Raw genomic sequence first — 17,929 nt, 5'->3', positions numbered from 1 at the left:
TGACAATCCCTGTGATCATCATTCTCCTTAGCTAGTTAATCTGGTCTTCTTTTCATCTCTTGTTTACTGTGTTAGCCACATTGGCTACTTGGCTGTTCTTTGAGCACATCAGGCATGTCTACTTCAGGGTTTTTGCATGGGGCGCTCCCTCTGCCTGAACTGTTTTGTACCACTCATGGCTGTTCTCTCATTTTTTTCAGGTTTTACTTCAAATATTATCTCAGCAAGATGACCCCATTCATAATTTAAATCTCCTATCCTGATATTCTCAAATGTCATTCCTTGCTTATTTTCTTCCTTAATACTTATAATATTCCATATATTTTACTTATTTTTTTCTATTATTGCCTGTTTCCCATTAGAGAAGCTTCATGGGAGTAAGGATGTTTAGTTTTTTCACTGTTGTTCCTTCAGTGTACTGTTTGATGTATAGTAGGTGCCCAGTGGATGCTTGTTGAAGGGTTGCTTTATTGAGTTAATTGGCTATTATTTCAATGCTTTGGATTGAGGATGGATTAACTCATACTAGCAGCTCCTCATTTCTAGGCCTTCACTGGTGTTACATTTTAGTGCCACATATAGATTATTATATTGAGATGGTCCTCTTAGATTATTTAAATAATCCCCTTACATAATGTGGTTTGGTCATTTTAGGAAAGAAATTGCAGACTTTGAACAACAGAAAGCAAAAGAATTGGCTCGAATAAAAGAATTTAAGAAGGAAGAAATGAGGAAGCTACAAAATAAACGCAAAGTTTTTGAAACGTATACTACAATTGCAAGAACTTTTCCAGATAAAAAGGAGCGTGAAGAAATACAGGTATACCAATACTTATATACTCATATAAATTAGTAAAGATGACAGACACATAAGAATCTTAGAGTTATTTAGTATGTAAAAGAGACATTGGGTATCAATTTATTAATCATGCATTGACTCAGCAAATTATCTCTGTGAGACATTGCATTAGGAACATCTTTGTAGTCTGGCTTTTAAAGAGTAAAATATTTATTCTCTTACTAAAGGCCTCCAAAAAAAGCAAACAAAACAAAAAAAACCTATGATAATGACATGAGTGAATTAATAAGCCAGGAGTTGGAAGTTCAGTGGTGTAATGTTGTATTAATTTGTTTAACCTACCGCATAACAAATACTGTTAGATTTGTTCCTTTATAATAATTTAATGCCCATATATTAAATAGATGTTTAATTTTAAAACTTATAAACTGATAGGCCAAGTTATCAGACCTATTCATTTCAAAATTAGAAATGGACATGCTCAGAAGAATGTAGTACTTAAAAAGAACTAATGCATTTCTAGCCGAACTATAGAAAAAATGTAGGTGCATATGATCACAGCATTGGCATATGCAAAGATTTTCAGGAGAACACAAAGAACTAAGTATAAGAGAAAAATAGATATATTGGAATTCATCAAAAAAAACTTCAGTTTATCAAGAGAAATATTTTAAATGGCTATCCCTTGTTTACAGCATAAAATGAAAATTCATCTTCCACGTCCATATTTTATTTTATGTTATTATTTTAAAGTATATTTTATTGATTATGTTGTTACAATTGTTCCAGTACCCCCCTTTTCTCCAGCTGTGCCACCCCCCTTAGTTCATGTCCATGGGTTGTGCATATAAGTTCTTTGGCTTCACCCTTTACTATATTATTCTTAACTTCCCCCTGTCTATTTTGTACCAACCAATTGTGCTTCTTAATCCCTGCACCATTTCCCCATTTCTCCCCCTCCCCCCTCCTAGCTGATAACCCTCCAAATGATCCCCATACCTATGATTCTGTTCCTGTTCAGGTTTTCTTAGTTGTCTTTTGGTTTTATTTTTTAGATTCATTTGTTGATAATTATGAGTTTGTTGTCATTTTAGTGTTCATAGTTTTGATCTTCTTTTTCTTAACTAAATCCCTTTGACATTTTATATATTAAGGACTTGGTGCTGATGAACTCCTTTAGCTTTACCTTGTCTGGGAAGCACTTTAATCTGTCCTTCCATTCTAAATGATAGCTTTTGCTGGATAGAGTAGTCTTGGTTGTAGGTCCTTGCTTTTCATCACATTGAATACTTCTTGCCAGTCCCTTCTTGCCTGCAAAGCTTCTTTTTAAAAATCAGCTGACGATCTTATAGGGACCTCTTTGTAGGTAACTCTCTTTTTTTCTCTTGATGCTTTTAAGATTCTCTCTTTATCTTTAACCTTTGGCGTTTTAAATATGATGTGTCTTAGTGTGGTCTTCTTTGGGTCTAACTTCTTTGGACTCTCTCTGTGCTTCCTGGACTTGTATGTTTATTTCCTTTGCCAAATTTGGGAAATTTTCTTTCATTATTTTTTCACGTAAGCTTTCAATTTCTTGCTTTTTCTCTTCTCCTTCTGGCACACCTATATGGTTTGGATGTTAGCACATATAAAGTTGTCCCAGAGGTTCCTAAGCCTCTCCACATTTTAAAAAAAATTTAATTGTTTTTCTATTACAGTTGTCCCATTTTTCCCCCATTTCTCCCCCCGACCCGGCCCATCTCTTCACCCACCGTTATTCCCCACCCCATTGTCCATGTCCATGGGTTATTTATACTAGTTCCTTTACTAGACCCTTCCCCTATTTACCTCTTCTCTCTTCCTTCCCCAATAACTGTTTTACTGTTCCTTTTTCAATTTTGTTCATTTGTTTGTATTGTTCATTAATCTCCTGTATTAGGTGATACCATATGGTATTTTTCTTTCATTGCCTGGCTTATTTCGCTAAGCATAATTCTTTCTAGTTCCATCTGTGCTATCAAACTGTAGGACTTCCTTCTTTCTTCTGCTGCATAGTATTCCATTGTGTAAATGCACCACAGTTTGTTAATCCACTCGTCTACAGATGGGCACTTAGGCTGTTCCCAGCACTTCGCTATTGTAAATACTGCTGCTATGAACATAGGCGTGCATAGGTTCTTTTGAATTGGTGTTTCAGGATTCTTTGGGTATAGTCCTAGCAGTGGCAGCTCTTGTTCAAAAGGCGGTTCCATTTTTAGTTTTTTGAGGAAATTTCATACTGTTTTCCAAGGTGGCTGCACCATTCTGCATTCCCACCAGCAGTGCACTGGGGTTCCCATTTCTTCACATCCTCGCCAGCATTTGTTGTTTGTTGATTTGTTGATAATGGCCATTCTGACTGTTGTAAATTGATATATCATTGTGGTTTCTATTTGCATCTCTCTTATGGCTAGTGATGTTGAGCATTCTTTCATATGTCTGTGGACCCTCTGTGTGTCCTCCTTGGAGAAGTGTATGTTCAGGTCCTATACTCATTTTTTAATTGGGCTATTTGTCTTCTTGGTGATGAGATGTGTAAGTTCATTATATATTTTAGAAATCAATCCCTTGTCTGAGGTTTCATTGGCAAATATGTTTTTCCATATGGTGGGTTCCCTTTTCATCTTGCTGATGTTTTCTTTTGCTGAGCAGAAACTCTTTAGTTTGATGTAGTCCCATTTGTTTATTCTTTCCTTTATTTCCCTTGCCTTAGGAAATGTATCAGTGAAAATATTGCTGTGTGGGATATCTGAAATTTTCCAGCCTATGTTTTTCTCGAGGACTTTTATGGTGTTATGGCTTACATTTAAGTCTTTGCTCCATCTTGAGTTTATTCTGGTGTATGGTATAAGTTGGTGGCCTTGTATCATTTTTTCGCACGTCCCTGTCCAGTTCTCCCAGCACCACTTGTTGAAGAGGCTCTTCTCACTCCATTTTATGTTCCTGCCCCCTTTGTTGACCATATAGACCTGGGCTTATTTCTGGGCTCTCTTTTCTGTTCCATTGATCTATATGCCTGTTCTTATGCCAGTACCAGACTTTTGATTACAGTAGCCTTGTAGTATAGTTTGATGTCAGGTATTGTGCTTCCTCTTTCTGTGTGCTTCTGTCTCAAGATTGCTGTGGCTATTTGGGGTCATTTTTGGTTCCATATAAATTTTTGAAATATTTGTTCTAGGTCTGAGAAATATGTCACTGGTATTTTAATAAGGATTGCGTTGAATCTGTAAATTGCTTTGGGTAGTATGGACATTTTAATGATGTTGATTGTTTCCATCCATGAACATGGTATTTGCTTCCATTTATTTGTATCTTTCTTAATTTCTTTCTTCAGAGATATGTAGTTTTCCGAGCATAGGTCTTTTATTTCTTTGGTTAAGTTTATTCCTAAGTAGTTTATTTTTCTTGTTGCTATAGTAAATGGGATTATTTTTTTACTTTCTATCTCTGACATTATATTATTAGTGTACAGAAATGCCTTTGATTTCTGAATATTGACTTTGTACCCTGCTATTTTGCCAAATTCACTTATTAGGTGAAGTAGTGTTTTGGTGGAGTCTATAGGGTTTTCTGTGTACACTATCATGTCATCTGTAAATAATGACAGTTTTACTTCCTCTTTTCCAACTTGGATGCCTTTTATTTCTTTTTCTTGTCTGATTGCTGTGGCTAGAACTTCCAATGCTATGTTGAACAGGAGTGGAGAGAGTGGACATCCTTGTCTTTTTCCTGATCTGAGGGGGAATGCTTTTAGTTTTGTCCATTGAGTGTGATGTTAGCTTCAGGTTTCTCATATATAGCCTTTATTATGTTGAGGTAAGCTCCCTTTGTTCCCATTTTGCTGAGTGTTTTCATCATAAATGGGTGTTGTACTTTATCAAATGCTTTTTCAGCATCAATTGATATGATCATGTGATTTTTGTCTTTCATTTTGTTAAGGTGATGTATTATATTTATTGATTTGCGAATATTAAACCATCCTTGCTTCCCTGGGATGAATCCCACTTGATTGTGGAATCGTCGTCGGCAGCCGTCCGTCTCGAGAGACGATGGCGTAGCTTCTTGAGAGTCTATCTGCACCGCCGAGAATGGCTGTGCAGTCCGATTCGGGAGTGACAATCCCTGCCGCACTTGGTACAGGTGAAGGCAGATGGCTGTTGTTGCTGCTGTTGACGCTGCTTCCGCCTCGATCTTTTCTGGGCCGCCTCCTCGTTGCGCACAGCCTCTGCACATGATGTACCTTGCCTGACCGCGAGCCTCCAGGCTAGGCGGTCGTCTGCTTGAACTTCCCATGTGTTGAGATTGATGGAGCATTGTGTCATGTCCTTTTTGCAGATGTCTTTGAACCGCAGTTTTGGGCGCCCTGTCATCCTCTTGCCTTCTGCTAGCTCGCCGTAGAGGAGGTCTTTGGGGATACGGCCTGCATCCATTCTTTTGACATGGCCGAGCCACCTGAGGCGTCTCTCGTTAAGAACTGCATGCAAACTGCTCATATTGGCTCGCTTCAGCACCTCGGTGTTGGGGACCTTATCCTGCCAGGCGACATGCAGGACGCGTCGCAGGCACCTCATGTGGAAGCTGTTGAGTTTCCTTTCGTGCCTTGCGTAGGTGGTCCACGTCTCGCTGCCATAGAGGAGAGTGCTGAGTACGCAGGCTTGGTAGATGCGCAGTCTGGTTTTCTCAGTGAGGCTGGAATTGTTCCACGCTCGCCGGTTCAGTCTGGCCATAACTGTGGCTGCCCTGGCGATTCTCCGGTTGACCTCCAAGTCGACTGACAGAGAGCTCGAGATGGTGGACCCGAGGTAAGTGAAGTCGTTGACAACCTCCAGGGTGTATCCGTCGATGGTGATGCATGGGGGAGTCCCCGTGCCTTGAGCCATAACATTCGTCTTCGTCAGGCTGATGGCTAGTCCGAACTCCTTGCATGCGTGGGAAAGGCAAGTGACTAGCTGCTGGAGTCCCTCTTCGGAGTGTGATGTCAAAGCTGCGTCGTCGGCGAAGAGCATCTCACGGATGAGCACCTCTTTGACTTTGGTCTTGGCTCGTAGACGGGCCAGGTTGTAGAGCTTGCCATCGGATCTGGTGTGAATGAAGACACCCTCGCTGCAGTCCTTAAAGGCGTATTGGAGGAGCATGGAGAAGAAGATTCCGAACAGCGTAGGCGCGAGGACGCAGCCCTGCTTTACTCCGCTGCTGACTGGGAAGGCCTCAGAGGTTGCGCCGTTGTAGGACACCGTGCTGTGCATGTTGTCGTGAAAGGACATGACCACAGCAAGCAGATGTGGTGGACAGCCAATCTTCCGTAGCAAGCTGAAGAGTCTGCTTCGACTGACCAGATCAAACGCCTTCGTGAGGTCAATAAAGGCGAGGTAGAGTGGTTTATGCTGCTCGTGACACTTCTCCTGCAGCTGGCGTAGGGAGAAGATCATGTCCACTGTTGATCGGCCAGCTCTGAAGCCACACTGGGACTCTGGGTAGACGCGGGAAGCAAGGGTCTGCAGGCGGGCAAGAGCGACCCGGGCGAATACTTTGCCGACGACGCTGAGGAGAGAGATGCCCCGGTATTTGTTGCAGTCACTGCGGTCTCCTTTGTTCTTGTACATGGTGATAATGTTGGCGTCTCTCATATCCTGGGGGATGTAACCCTCCTTCCAGCAGAGACAGAGTAGATGGTGGAGCGGCTGTAGCAGGACTGGTTTCCCGCTCTTTAGGATTTCTGGAGGGATTCCGTCGCTTCCTGGTGCTTTCCCGCAAGCAAGGCGGTCGATGGCTTTGCCGAGCTCTGCCGCAGTAGGTGGGGTGTCTAGCTCCTCCATGACTGGTAGGTCTGGGATGGCTTTAAGAGCAGTGTCTGTTACGATGTTCTTCGTTGCGTACAGCTCGAGGTAGTGCTCGGTCCACCGCCGCATTTGCTGTTCCTGGTCAGTGATGACCTCACCTGTCTTGGACTTAAGGGGGGGCGATCTTGGAGGGGATTGGGCCTGTTGCCTTCTTGATACCCTCATACATTCCTCGTGCATTGCCTATATCGGCGGCTTCCTGAATGCTTCTGCACAGGTTTAGCCAATAGGTGTTGGCACAGTGGCGGGCGGTCTTCTGGACTTTGTTCCTGGCAGCCCGTAGAGCTTGAAGTGTACTGGGAGTGGGCGTGACCTTGTAAGCCAGTAGGGCCTTCCTCTTAGCCTCGATCACGGGTTCCATTTCTTCCCAGTGAGCCTCGTACCAGTCAGCGTTCTTCCGCTCTTTCTTCCCGTAAGCAATAATGGCGGAGTTGTATATGGCGTCGCGGAGACGTGGCCAATTGGATTCGATAATGTCATCTGCCGCCACTCCCTCTCCGAGTGCATCTTCCATCTTGTTGATGAATTGCTGGGTCTTAACTGGGTTGCTGGCACAACTGGTGTTGATGCGTGGGCGACCCTTCATCTTGGAGTGGTGCAACCTCTTCGGCATTATGCGCACCTTGCTTACCACGAGGGCATGGTCCGTGTCGCAGTCTGCACTGTGGTAGCTGCGAGTGAGGAGGGTGCTGCCAATATCCGTTCTTCTGGTGATGACGAGGTCAAGCTGGTGCCAATGGCGGGAGCGGGGGTGCCTCCATGACACCTGGTGGATCTCTTTGCACTTGAAGAATGTGTTTGTCACGCACAGGCCGTGGTGACATAAGAGCTCAAGCAGTCGCTGACCATTCTCATTGATCTTTCCTCTCCCAAAGTTTCCAAGGCAGGTGGGCCAGGCCATGTGGTCGGCTCCTACTCTTGCGTTGAAGTCTCCAAGGAGATAGAGAGCGTTACTTCTGGGAATCTTGGATAACGCTTCGTCCAGTGCATGGTAGAACTGTTCTTTCTCTTCGGTGGTGGCGCAGAGGGTTGGGGCATACGCGCTAAGAATGCTGACTGGGCCGAAAGTTGTTGACAATCGGAGGGTAAGTAATCTCTCTGTGCCTCCTGTGGGTGGCTCTATGGAGTTAACAAGCGTGTTCTTCACAGCGAACCCAACACCGTGCTGTCTTGGTTGGTCCGGAGACTTCCCTTGCCAGTAGAAGGTGTAGTTGGTTTCTCTGATAGTTCCGTTGTCGGCCAATCGGGTCTCCTGTAGAGCCGCAATGTCGATGTTTAGTCATGCCAGTTCCCTATCGATGACAGCGGTTTTCCTGGCACCCTTGATCCATGGTAGGTCTGCAGTAAGTCCGGGGCACATGGTCCTGATGTTCCAGCTAGCGAGGCGAAGAGCTGGAGGCTTCTTTCTTGTTGTTTGCTTGGAATTAACTGGTGCGGGTGTTTTGTGGCCCACTTTTCGAGAGGCGCCTCTCTGATCCCCACGCACCCAGTGGGGCAGGTGAGCCATGGCGAGATGGTAGCTGTCCAGTGAGGTGCGATGACCTCTCCCACCGTCAGAGGAGACCCCTGGCGCTCGTTTCCTTCGCCAATCGGATGAGCTTATAACCGGTATCTGTCTCCTCCCGTGTTGAGTCGACATCTTGCGATGACGCTGGAGTGTCCTCTCAAGTGAAACTGAAGCTACAGAGCCTGGGCAGGGTGATATGGAGGGTCTGCTGTTGCCCATGCAGCAGACCCCCCCTCTCTTCGCAGCTGAAGGGTCCAAGGGAAAGACAAAGTCAATACAGCTTGGCTTCAGGTGCGCCGCAGGAGTTGCCGGTGTTGACTACAATGTCAAACCGCCTTAGGGACTCCGGCTCCGGATTTTCTGTCGGGGTTTACTCCCTTAGCCTTTCCCCTGAAGAGGTATGCCGCAAGGCAGCGGAGGTTTTTTGGAGTCAGAGTTTTCCTTCTCTGATTTTAGAGATGTCCTTCCTCTTTCCTCCTTTACAGTCTTGAGGGCAGCATTTACAGGCTAAAATAGAAAACTGGCAGTGTAACCTTCTAAGCAGATACTACCAATACCCTGCTTGGGTATACTCACCCAACAATAAACATCTCTTAAATGTCCTTCAAGTGCCATGCCTCGAATTAGTAAATGGCAGTGCAATGGCAGCCAAACATTTGGATCAGTTTCACTAAGTAAACCACCAACACAAGTAGGTTTTTAAAACAATAGAATAGTGTCTCATTTTATTAAAAATAATAACTATTTTTAAGCAACTTACCAGCAACACTGAATAAAAACCTGGCTGTGTTTCCCACTGTTTCAACTGCTCCTCAGCTGACTTTAACACAGCAGTATCCTGACTGGTGGCCTGAGTTAAGACTTGAAGAACAACAGTGCTGGCACTATTGAGATCCATGGAAACCAATTGGCTCAGTCCGAATAGCCCGGCTCTCCAGCTTCCACTGTCCAACACGAAGTGGCGTCGGTTGGTCCCGCGCCCCACGCTTGCAAGTCCACGCGCCGCCGCCCACTGATGCCGAAAGCGGCTTCTAGGAACGCGCCATGTTCTGAGTCGCAGCTCTAAACGATGCGGACGCTAGAATATCGCGTCACAGACATCCACAGCAATAAAAAAGATCAAAATACTGAAACACAAAACAACACAAATGAATCTCAAAAAGCATTATGCTAAGTGAAAGAAGCAAAGCATAAAAGTCTACATGAAGTTCTAGAAAATGCAAAATTATAGAGACAGAAAGTAGATCACTGGTTGCCTTGGGCTATGGGGCTAGAGGAAAGGATGATACAACAAGACACAGGATAATTTTTAGGGAGATGGAAATGCTTTAATCTTGATTCAATAGTAGTTATGCTACCGAAAAGCAATTTGGGGTCCTGCTGCCTGCCGCCACCCTCTAGGCAAAATTCCAGAAGCAAAGGTTTGGTGATAAAGAAAGTCTATCCAGTCACAGCTTCAATTACTTAAGCCTATCAATTAAGGCTAAACTCTAACACCTGGGCCCTGCTATCATTTCCCCCTGTTTTAATCACCTTATTTCTATAGGGCTAGTTACAAACTAAAACAGCATAAAATACAAAAACTACACAACTTTGGAAGAATGACAGGCTTCTGCCTCATAGCCTGTTCCCTCTAGAACACCCAAAGAATAAACCAGGGACCCTCTGCCAGGCCAGCCCAATCCTTTAGAAAAATAGGAAGCCCCACACTTTGTTCTTCCACAGAGACACGAACTTAACAATATACTGTCTAAAAACGCTTTAAGAGAACTCCAGAAACCAGTTAAAAAGTCATAATATCCCAGGAAAGTGCAAAGCCAAAACCAGCTACATTAAAATGGTTAAAAAAATTATTTCACCCATGAGAGCCCCTCCCCTAAGCCAGCACAGAAACAGCCTTAAAGAAATGAAGACCTAATAATTATGAGACAAAAATAAAAACGACCATCTTAAATAATGTCTCTACTGTCACAAGAGGACGCTGTGAGGGGACGTGCAGAACTCAGGTCGTGTCTTTGCAACTTTGATTCCCTTTTCTCAGCCTACAGTTATTTCAAAGTTAAAAGTGTTTTATGTAGTATGTAAACGTGCAGCTGAATAGGGTGGTCCTGGTTGCAGGTTATATCTTTGTTTGCTGGACTTCCATGCACTTTGATTTTCTGGAACTTATGGTTGTTTCTAGTTTTGAGGTAATTGTATTCCTTCTTAGTTGTGGAGGGAGACGCCGCATGTCTGTCTATGCCTCCATCTTGGCCAGAAGTCCTCCTAGTGAATATTTTAATTGAATTATTATATTCTTCAATTCCTGAAGTTCTGTTTTTTAAGATATTTTCATTTTGTTCATGCATCATTTTCTTGATTTTCCTTAGTTGTCTGTTTTCTCTCGAAGTTCATTGAACTTATTTATGATTGTGGAATATGATCTTATTAATGTGTTGCTGGATCATATTTGACATTATTTTGTTGAGGATTTTAGCATCTATGTACATCAGTGTATTGTAATAGCCTGTAGTTTACTTTCTTTGTTGTGTCTTGACCTGGTTTTGGAATTAGAGTAATACTGGCTTCATAGATAGAGTTTGGGAGTCTTCCCTCTTCTCGGATTTTTTAGAATAGTTTGAGAATGGTTAGCATTAGTTCTTCCCTAAATGTTTTGTAAAATTCACCTGTGAAGCCATCCTGTCCAGGGCTTTTGTGTGCCGGGAGTTTTTTGATTACTGTTTCAATTTCACTCTTTGTTATTGGTCTGTTCAGGCTTTCTACTTCTTCTTGATTCAGTTTTGGAAGTTTATTTGCTTCTAGAAACAAATTTCTTATAATCCTTTGTATTTCTGTCATATGGGTCATGATTTCTCGTCTTTCATTTCTAATTGTGTTTATTTGGTTCCTCTCTTTTTTCTTGATGAGCCTGGCTAAAGGCTTGTCAGTTTTGTTTATCTTTTCATAGAACCAGCTCCTACTTTTGTTGATCTTTTGAATTGTTTGTTTAGTCTCTATGTTGTTTAATTCTGCTCTGATTTTGATGACTTCCTTCCTTCTACTCGCCCTGAGCTTTGTTTGTTGTTTTTGTTCTAGTTCTTGTAGCTGTAGGGTTAGATTTTTTATTTGAGATTCTTCTGTCCTTTTCAGGTAGGCCGATATTGCTATGAACTTTCCTCCAAAGACTGCTTTTGCTGTGTCCCATAGGTTTTGGGCTCTTGTGTGCTCATTATCGTTTGTTTCCAGAATCTTCTTGATTTCTTCCTTGATATCATTGTTAACCCATTCATTATTTAACATCATGTTATTCATTCTCCATGATTTTGAATGTGTTTGATTTTTTTCCTTGAGGTTGATTTCTAGTTTCAAGGCATTGTGGTCTGAGGAGATGCTTGATATAATTTCAGTTTTCTTGAATTTGTTGAGGCTTGTTTTGTGTCCTACCATGTGGTCTGTCTTTGAAAATGTCCCATGTGCATTTGAAAAGAATATATATTTTGCTTCTTTGGGGTGAAAAGTTCTATATATATATATCAATTAAGTCCATATGGTGTAGTGTGTAGTTCAGTGCCTCAATATCCTTTGTGTTTCTTTGCTTTGAAGATCTGTCTGTTGTTGATAATGGGATGTTAAAGTCCCCTACTATGAGTGTGTTGCTGTTGATATTCTACTTGTAGTCTTCTAGTATTACCCTTATATACTTGGAAGCTCCTATGTTGGGTGCATATATGTTTACAAGGGTTATATTTTCTTGACGGGTTGTTCTCTTAGGTTATGAGATGTCCTTCTTTGTCTCTTCTTATGGCCTTTGCTGTGAAATCTGTTTTGTCTGATATAAGTATTGCTACCCTCCTTTTTGTTCATGTCCATTTACTTGAAATACTTTTTTCCACCCCTTCACTTTCAGTCTGTGTAAATCTTTCGTTTTGAGTTGTGTCTCTTGTAGATAGCATATAAGTGGGTCATGTTTTCGTATTTCTTCTACTCTTTGTATTTTATTGGAGCATTTAATCCATTTACATTTAAGGTTATTATTGACAGGTATTTATTCATTTCTCTTTGTACCTGTGTTCCTCTCCCTCTCTTTTTTTTCTTCTTTTTCTTAAAGCATTCCCTTTAGCATGTCTTGCAATGCTGGTTTGGTGGAGATGTATTCTTTTAGCCTTCTTTTGTTTGGGAAACTCCTTATTTCACCTTCGATTTTGAAAGAGAGCCTTGCTGGGTAGAGTATTCTTGGTTGTAGGCCTTTGTTTTTCATTGCTTGAAATATTTTTTGCCATTCCCTTCTGGCTTGTAGTGTTTCTGTTGAGAACTCAGTTGATAGCCTTATCAGAGCTCCCTTGTATGTTATTTGCTGTTTTTCTCTTGCTGCTTTTAGGATTCTCTTTTTGTCTTGAATGTTGCCATTTTAATTATGATGTGCCTTGGAGTGGGCCTTTTTGGGTTTGTCTTCATTGGGACCTTCTGTGCTTTCTGGACTTGCATCACTTTTTCTCTCATCAATTTGGAAAATTTTCTGTCATTACTTTTTCAGTCAGGTTTTCTATCCCTTGCTCCTCTTCTTCTTGTATCCCTATGATTCTGATGTTGTTTTGTCTCATATTGTCCTGCAATTCTTTTAAACCCACTTTAGTTTTTTGGAATATTTTTTTGTTTTGTTGTGTTGTGTAGGAATTTTTTTCTACATTGTCCTTTAACTCCCCGATCTGATCCTCTGCTTCATTTAGCCTGCTTTTGATTGATTCTGCTATGTTCTTCAATTCAGAAATTGTATTATTCATTTCTTCCTCATTCTTAGTGACAGTTTCTATGTTCTTTCCTATGCTGGTGTAGTTCTCCGTCAGTTCCGTGTAGATTCCTTGGAGTTCTTTGTAGTTCCCCTGGAATTTGTTGTAGTTTTCTTTGAGTTTATTGAGTTCATTGAGCTTCCTTATAACCATTTTTTTGAGTTCCATGTCTGATTCTCACTGTCTTCAGTCTCATATTTGAATGGTGGTGGGGAATGATTCCAGCTTCTGACTATACTCCTTTCTCAGCCCCCAGTCACTTCCCCAGACTCGCACCTACATATGCTCTGCAGCCAGGTGGCTATCTTTCCTTAGTTCTGACATCGTTCTTTATTCTCTTTGTACAGTTGCACATTGCTTCTAGACCTCTCCAGGAGTTTCTTCAGTTATGTCATTTAGTTCATCTAAAATAACTCATTTTCTTAAAACTTGTTTTTTATAAATTCCCAATAGAATCAGTTTTCAGGGCTGGTAGTTTTGACTTTGAGTCTTTTATTCTTCCCTTTACCTTAGCTCTTCTTCCTCCATTTAATGAGTAATTCCTGTTAATTTTTTCTTCACCAGATACCCTGCATTTATCTCTTTTATTTCAATTAATATCTTAGTTTAGATCTTTATTACCTCATGGTCATGTTATTGCAGTGAACTTCTAAGTGGTGTCTGCCTTCTCCTCGCAATGATTCCTGCAATTAATTTTGCTGATGCTATGAAATTAGGCTCCAGCCTGAACCCGCTGTTGCCTTTCCTGAAAATCCCAGTATTATTGGAATATGATTGACTGAGCTTTCCCTCTTCTATTCTTTGTGCTACGCTAGCTATACTCTTCTGTTGCGTTATTTTAATTCTTGTTATTCTTTTTTGGGGGGAGCGGCAGGCTTTGAAACAGCAAGTAGCAGACTTACAAGAAGATTTGAAAAGAAAGGAAGTGAAATGGTCGAGTACACACGGCCGTCTTAGAAGCCAGATAGAAATGTTGGTCAAAGAGAACACAGATCTCCGGGAAGAAATAAAAGTGATGGAAAGGTTCCGACTTGATGCTTGGAAGAAAGTGGAAGCCGCTGAGGGCAGTACCAGGATGGGTCAGTGTGGGACTGCCATGAGGAAAGAGGTGTCCGTGGTAGGTTTGGAGACTAGGTGACTTTGTCAAGTTAGGGGGAGATGTTAAATATTTGGGCAGATTCACAGAGACAGAAAGTAGAAGGGTGGTTGCCCAGGGTTGTGGGGAGGGGAGAATGAAGGGTTAGTGTTTAATGGGGGCAGAGTTTCAGTTTTGTAAGTTGAAGAGAGTTCTGTGAATGGGTGGTGGTCATGGTTGCATGACAGTGTGAATATACTTAATGCCACTGACCTGAGCGCTTTAACATGGTTAAGATGGTAAATGGTATGTTTGATATATTTTACCATAATTAAACATTATTTTGGGCATTGCTATACAGATAGTTCTCAAATTCATTTGTATAATTTTTATAAAGGAATTATTATAAATATTAGGCAGACAATCTGAGCTGAAACAGGCCAAGGGAATTATGCAGAGAGTCACAATCATGTGACCCTTTTGAATCAAGTAATTAGTGTTTCATTCATCTCTTCACAACTGTGATTTACCAGACACTGCTTTTAGGCACTGAGGATAAAGCAGTGAACGACACAGGCAAATATCCTTGTCCTCTTGAAACTTAATATTCTAGTGGCAGGAGAAAGATTGTAAATAATATAGATAAATAAAATATATGATGAAAACTAAGGAGAAAAAGCAAGAAGGGGGAATAGCTGTTTGGGGTGTTGCAGTTATAGGTAGGATGGCCAGGGAAGGCCTTACTGAGAAAGTGACATTTGAATAAAGGCCAAAGAGAGGCTAAGTTAGGCTGAAACCTGGGTGAAAAGCAGAGCAGGCACAGAAGCCCCAGGCCTGGAGGCTGTCTGTGTGGAGGGCCTGAGGCTGAACAAGGCCAGAGGTTGGTATAGTAGGTCTTTGAATAGGGTCATTTTGTTATAAAATTGATGCTATAGGAACTTATCTCTTACTTATATCAATTAACCTGATAAAATTGCAGAACCTGTTGAGGATGTTAAGTGAAGACTTACTGTAAGGCTGGAGTAGAGTAACTGGGGAGGATAGTAGGGGATACAATCAGAGATATGATGAAGGGTGGCAGGTGCAGATTTTATTAGGCCTTAACAGTTTCCGTAAGCACTTGGGCTTTTTCTCTGAGTGTGGTGGGGAGTCCTTGCAGGGCTTTGATTGAAGTGGTGGCCTAATCCTTTATTTTAGTAAGCTCACTTTCCCTACTGTAGACTTAAGAATAGAGTGAGGGGAAGGGGAGCTTATGGGCCCAATCAGAAACACCAGGGGGATTGTTGCAGTGATTCAGACCAGAGATGATAGTGGCTTAGACTGGGGGAGTGACACTGGAGGGTTTGAGAAGTAGATGGGATTTATTGATGACCTGGATAGGGGGTGTGACAGCAAGAAAGGAGTCAGGACTGGCTTCCTAGTTTAGTGTAGTTTTGCTTAATATAAGACTTTCCATTTGTTATGAGATTCCACAAGACAGCACATTTTGTTCAGGGCCTTGGACAGTAGGAGCTCATGTACAGATAAGGTGAGTTTGAAATGCCAAGGAGACATCACATGGAGATGTTCACTGGGCAGTTATGTAGGGATCAGGGGAAGTCAGGCTGGAGCTTGACCTCTGGGGTCATCAGCATGTGTGGTGAAGCTTTGGGCTGAGAGAGGTGACCGAAGCCAAAAGTGAGCCTGAGGGTGAGGAGCTGGGGCCGAGGAGAACAAATAACCAGGGTGTAGGAAGGAAAGGAGGGCAGTGTGGTATCCCAAGAGCCAGTTGAGAAAGGCCTTTGAGGAGAGTGGTCATTGGCATCAAAGACTGCTACTAAGTAAGTTGAGGACTAAAGGTTGGTCATTGGATTTACCAAGCAGAGATGTGTTGAAGATAAAAGCCCTACAGGATAAGAGGGAATGGGGAGAACTTTCAGACAGAATACTAGAGCTGTGTGGAAAACTTTTGCAGTAAATGTAAAGAGAAGGGGTAGCGGCTATAGGGGAAATTGTCTTTGTTTTTAAGATGGGAGATTAACAAGTATTTGTGTATTGGTAGAATTGGTTCAGTCCAGAGGAAAATGATGCAGGAGAAAAGGAGAATTGAGTTCAATAACAGAAACTGTCTGGATCCAGGACTAGATGTGTGGTGCCACTGGGTAGGAAGTTCCCTCCTAGCACTCCAACTTTTCTCAGTGAAGTGAGAAGCACAGTCCTCTATTGAGAGTGAGAAGGGAGAACGTGGGAGAATGTGAAACAGTTGTCTGACAGAGAGGAAAGCCAAGGGACTGGGAAGTGTAGTCTAAGTCCTGGGCTGCATTGGGTGGCCATGTAGGTTAGAGATAGTTATTTCCATTGGGAATGGCTTGCATTATTTTTTTCTTATTTGGCTTTTTGTATGTAGGTTGGTGGAGAGTCATGTTTCAGGGGAAATACAACACAGGAGAGAGGGGCTTGGAAGTTTACAGTATGCAGTGATCCCCAAGAATTTAACCTGCTTAAAAAGGGCATAGGCTACAAGGTTGTGATGGACATAGAACACATGGATCAATGACTTGTAGGACCCTGTAGGCTATAAGCATTCTTGGAGTTAGGGTATTAAAAGAATGAGCTGAAGAATAAGCTGTGGTAGTCAGAAAGTGGAATTCTCCCTTCTTCCTCAAGCATGTTATTATGGAAGCTTCCCTACAGGCATTTGAAAGAACAATCTGAGAAACACCTGAATACTCGCCTAGATTGAACCACTAACGTTTTGCTATGTTGTGTGTATGTACTTTGCTGGTCCTTTTGAAGGTAAATGCAGAAATCATGGCATCTCACTGCTAAATACTTGAGCACTAAATGGCATTGACTTTTTTAATAGACCGGGATAATAATTTTGTAGAATGCCTCACATAATGGATTTGAATGCTTTGAAATTGAAGATAGTGATAATGACAGTTCTACAGTTTGCCTATGGGAAGTGGAAGCCATGTAGCCTGAGTATCTTTAGGCAAGGGAGGGGTACATGGTCGGTGAGTACAGGGCCATGAGACTTGGAGCTGGGCGGGGGTGGGCAGGGGAAAGAAAGATTTGGTTGGAAGCACTGGTGGGGAGCAAGGAAGACCTACCTCTAAATCTAGGGTTGTGAGCTCTGAGGATGAGAAACCTCCATTCCTGCAAGGGACAGGTGTGTGAGAGCAGTCTTCTCAGCGTGAGTTCGGGTTCAATTAGAGCAGGACAGTGAGGGAAGTGTTCACTGGAGAGGCAAAGAAAAGAGGGTTTTGCTGATGGTGACCATGAGTTCCTGCCCTCTCCCCTGGCTAATCTAGTAACAGTCACAGAAGACTGTTTCATTTTACATTGTCATACCCTTAACTTGAGGAATGAATATATTTCCAGAGTGGGGTGTGTGTATTGTTCACTCTGGTCTCTAGTGACAAATGAAAATGTAAATGAACATACTTAAAACATTCTCATTGCAAGCTGAGTTCTGTTAAGTTTCATTCGTTATATTAATAATATGTAGACTAACACTAATTTTATATTCAATTATCTACTACTATAGAATTCATCCGTTCGAATTCAAAAGAGTCAAAATTCTTCAGGAACTCAGCTAGAAAAATGCAAGAAAAATAATTTGCCCACACAAGGTAAGAAGTTGCAAGATCTTTTTAGAAGACATTCCAGGAATTTAAAGAGGAGAGAATTTATACCCTACTTAAAAAATAAAACACTGTCAATATAATTGATGCCCCTGTGTATCCCACTCTCCCTTAATTTCCACCCAGATAGCATTCCTATGCTGGTTTCTCATTCTTTTACTCTGTGTCCATAAATCAATATAGTACTGTTTTCATAATTTGTTATCCCTTTGCAATTTGCTTTTTTCTCTCCATATTTTAAGAAGTAACACATTAACACATATAAACTCTAGTTTATTGATTTTAATAGCTATACGTA

The 17,929-nt window shown here is 41.9% G+C and overlaps 1 protein-coding gene across 2 annotated transcripts in view; it reads left to right on the top strand.

Moving 5' to 3' along the window:
- The window catches only part of CPAP (centrosome assembly and centriole elongation protein), a 52,969-nt gene that overhangs the window by 21,860 nt on the left and 13,180 nt on the right, over positions 1 to 17,929 (top strand). The window contains exons 8-10 of one of the 2 annotated variants that reach the window (XM_090275687.1): positions 655 to 820; positions 13,805 to 14,047; positions 17,535 to 17,619. In XM_090275687.1, the coding sequence (XP_090131813.1) occupies positions 655 to 820; positions 13,805 to 14,047; positions 17,535 to 17,619 (494 nt within the window). Of the gene's footprint in view, positions 1 to 654; positions 821 to 13,798; positions 14,048 to 17,534; positions 17,620 to 17,929 lie in introns of both variants that reach the window. The other variant, XM_090275686.1, reaches the window with a different exon arrangement.

This window comes from Furipterus horrens, unplaced genomic scaffold (assembly GCF_987537825.1).
Source record: "Furipterus horrens unplaced genomic scaffold, mFurHor1.1.pri manual_scaffold_4, whole genome shotgun sequence".
Lineage (NCBI taxonomy): Eukaryota > Metazoa > Chordata > Mammalia > Chiroptera > Furipteridae > Furipterus > Furipterus horrens.
The sequence above is the reverse complement of the archived record's forward strand: the minus strand, read 5'-3'. Positions and strand labels throughout refer to the sequence as shown.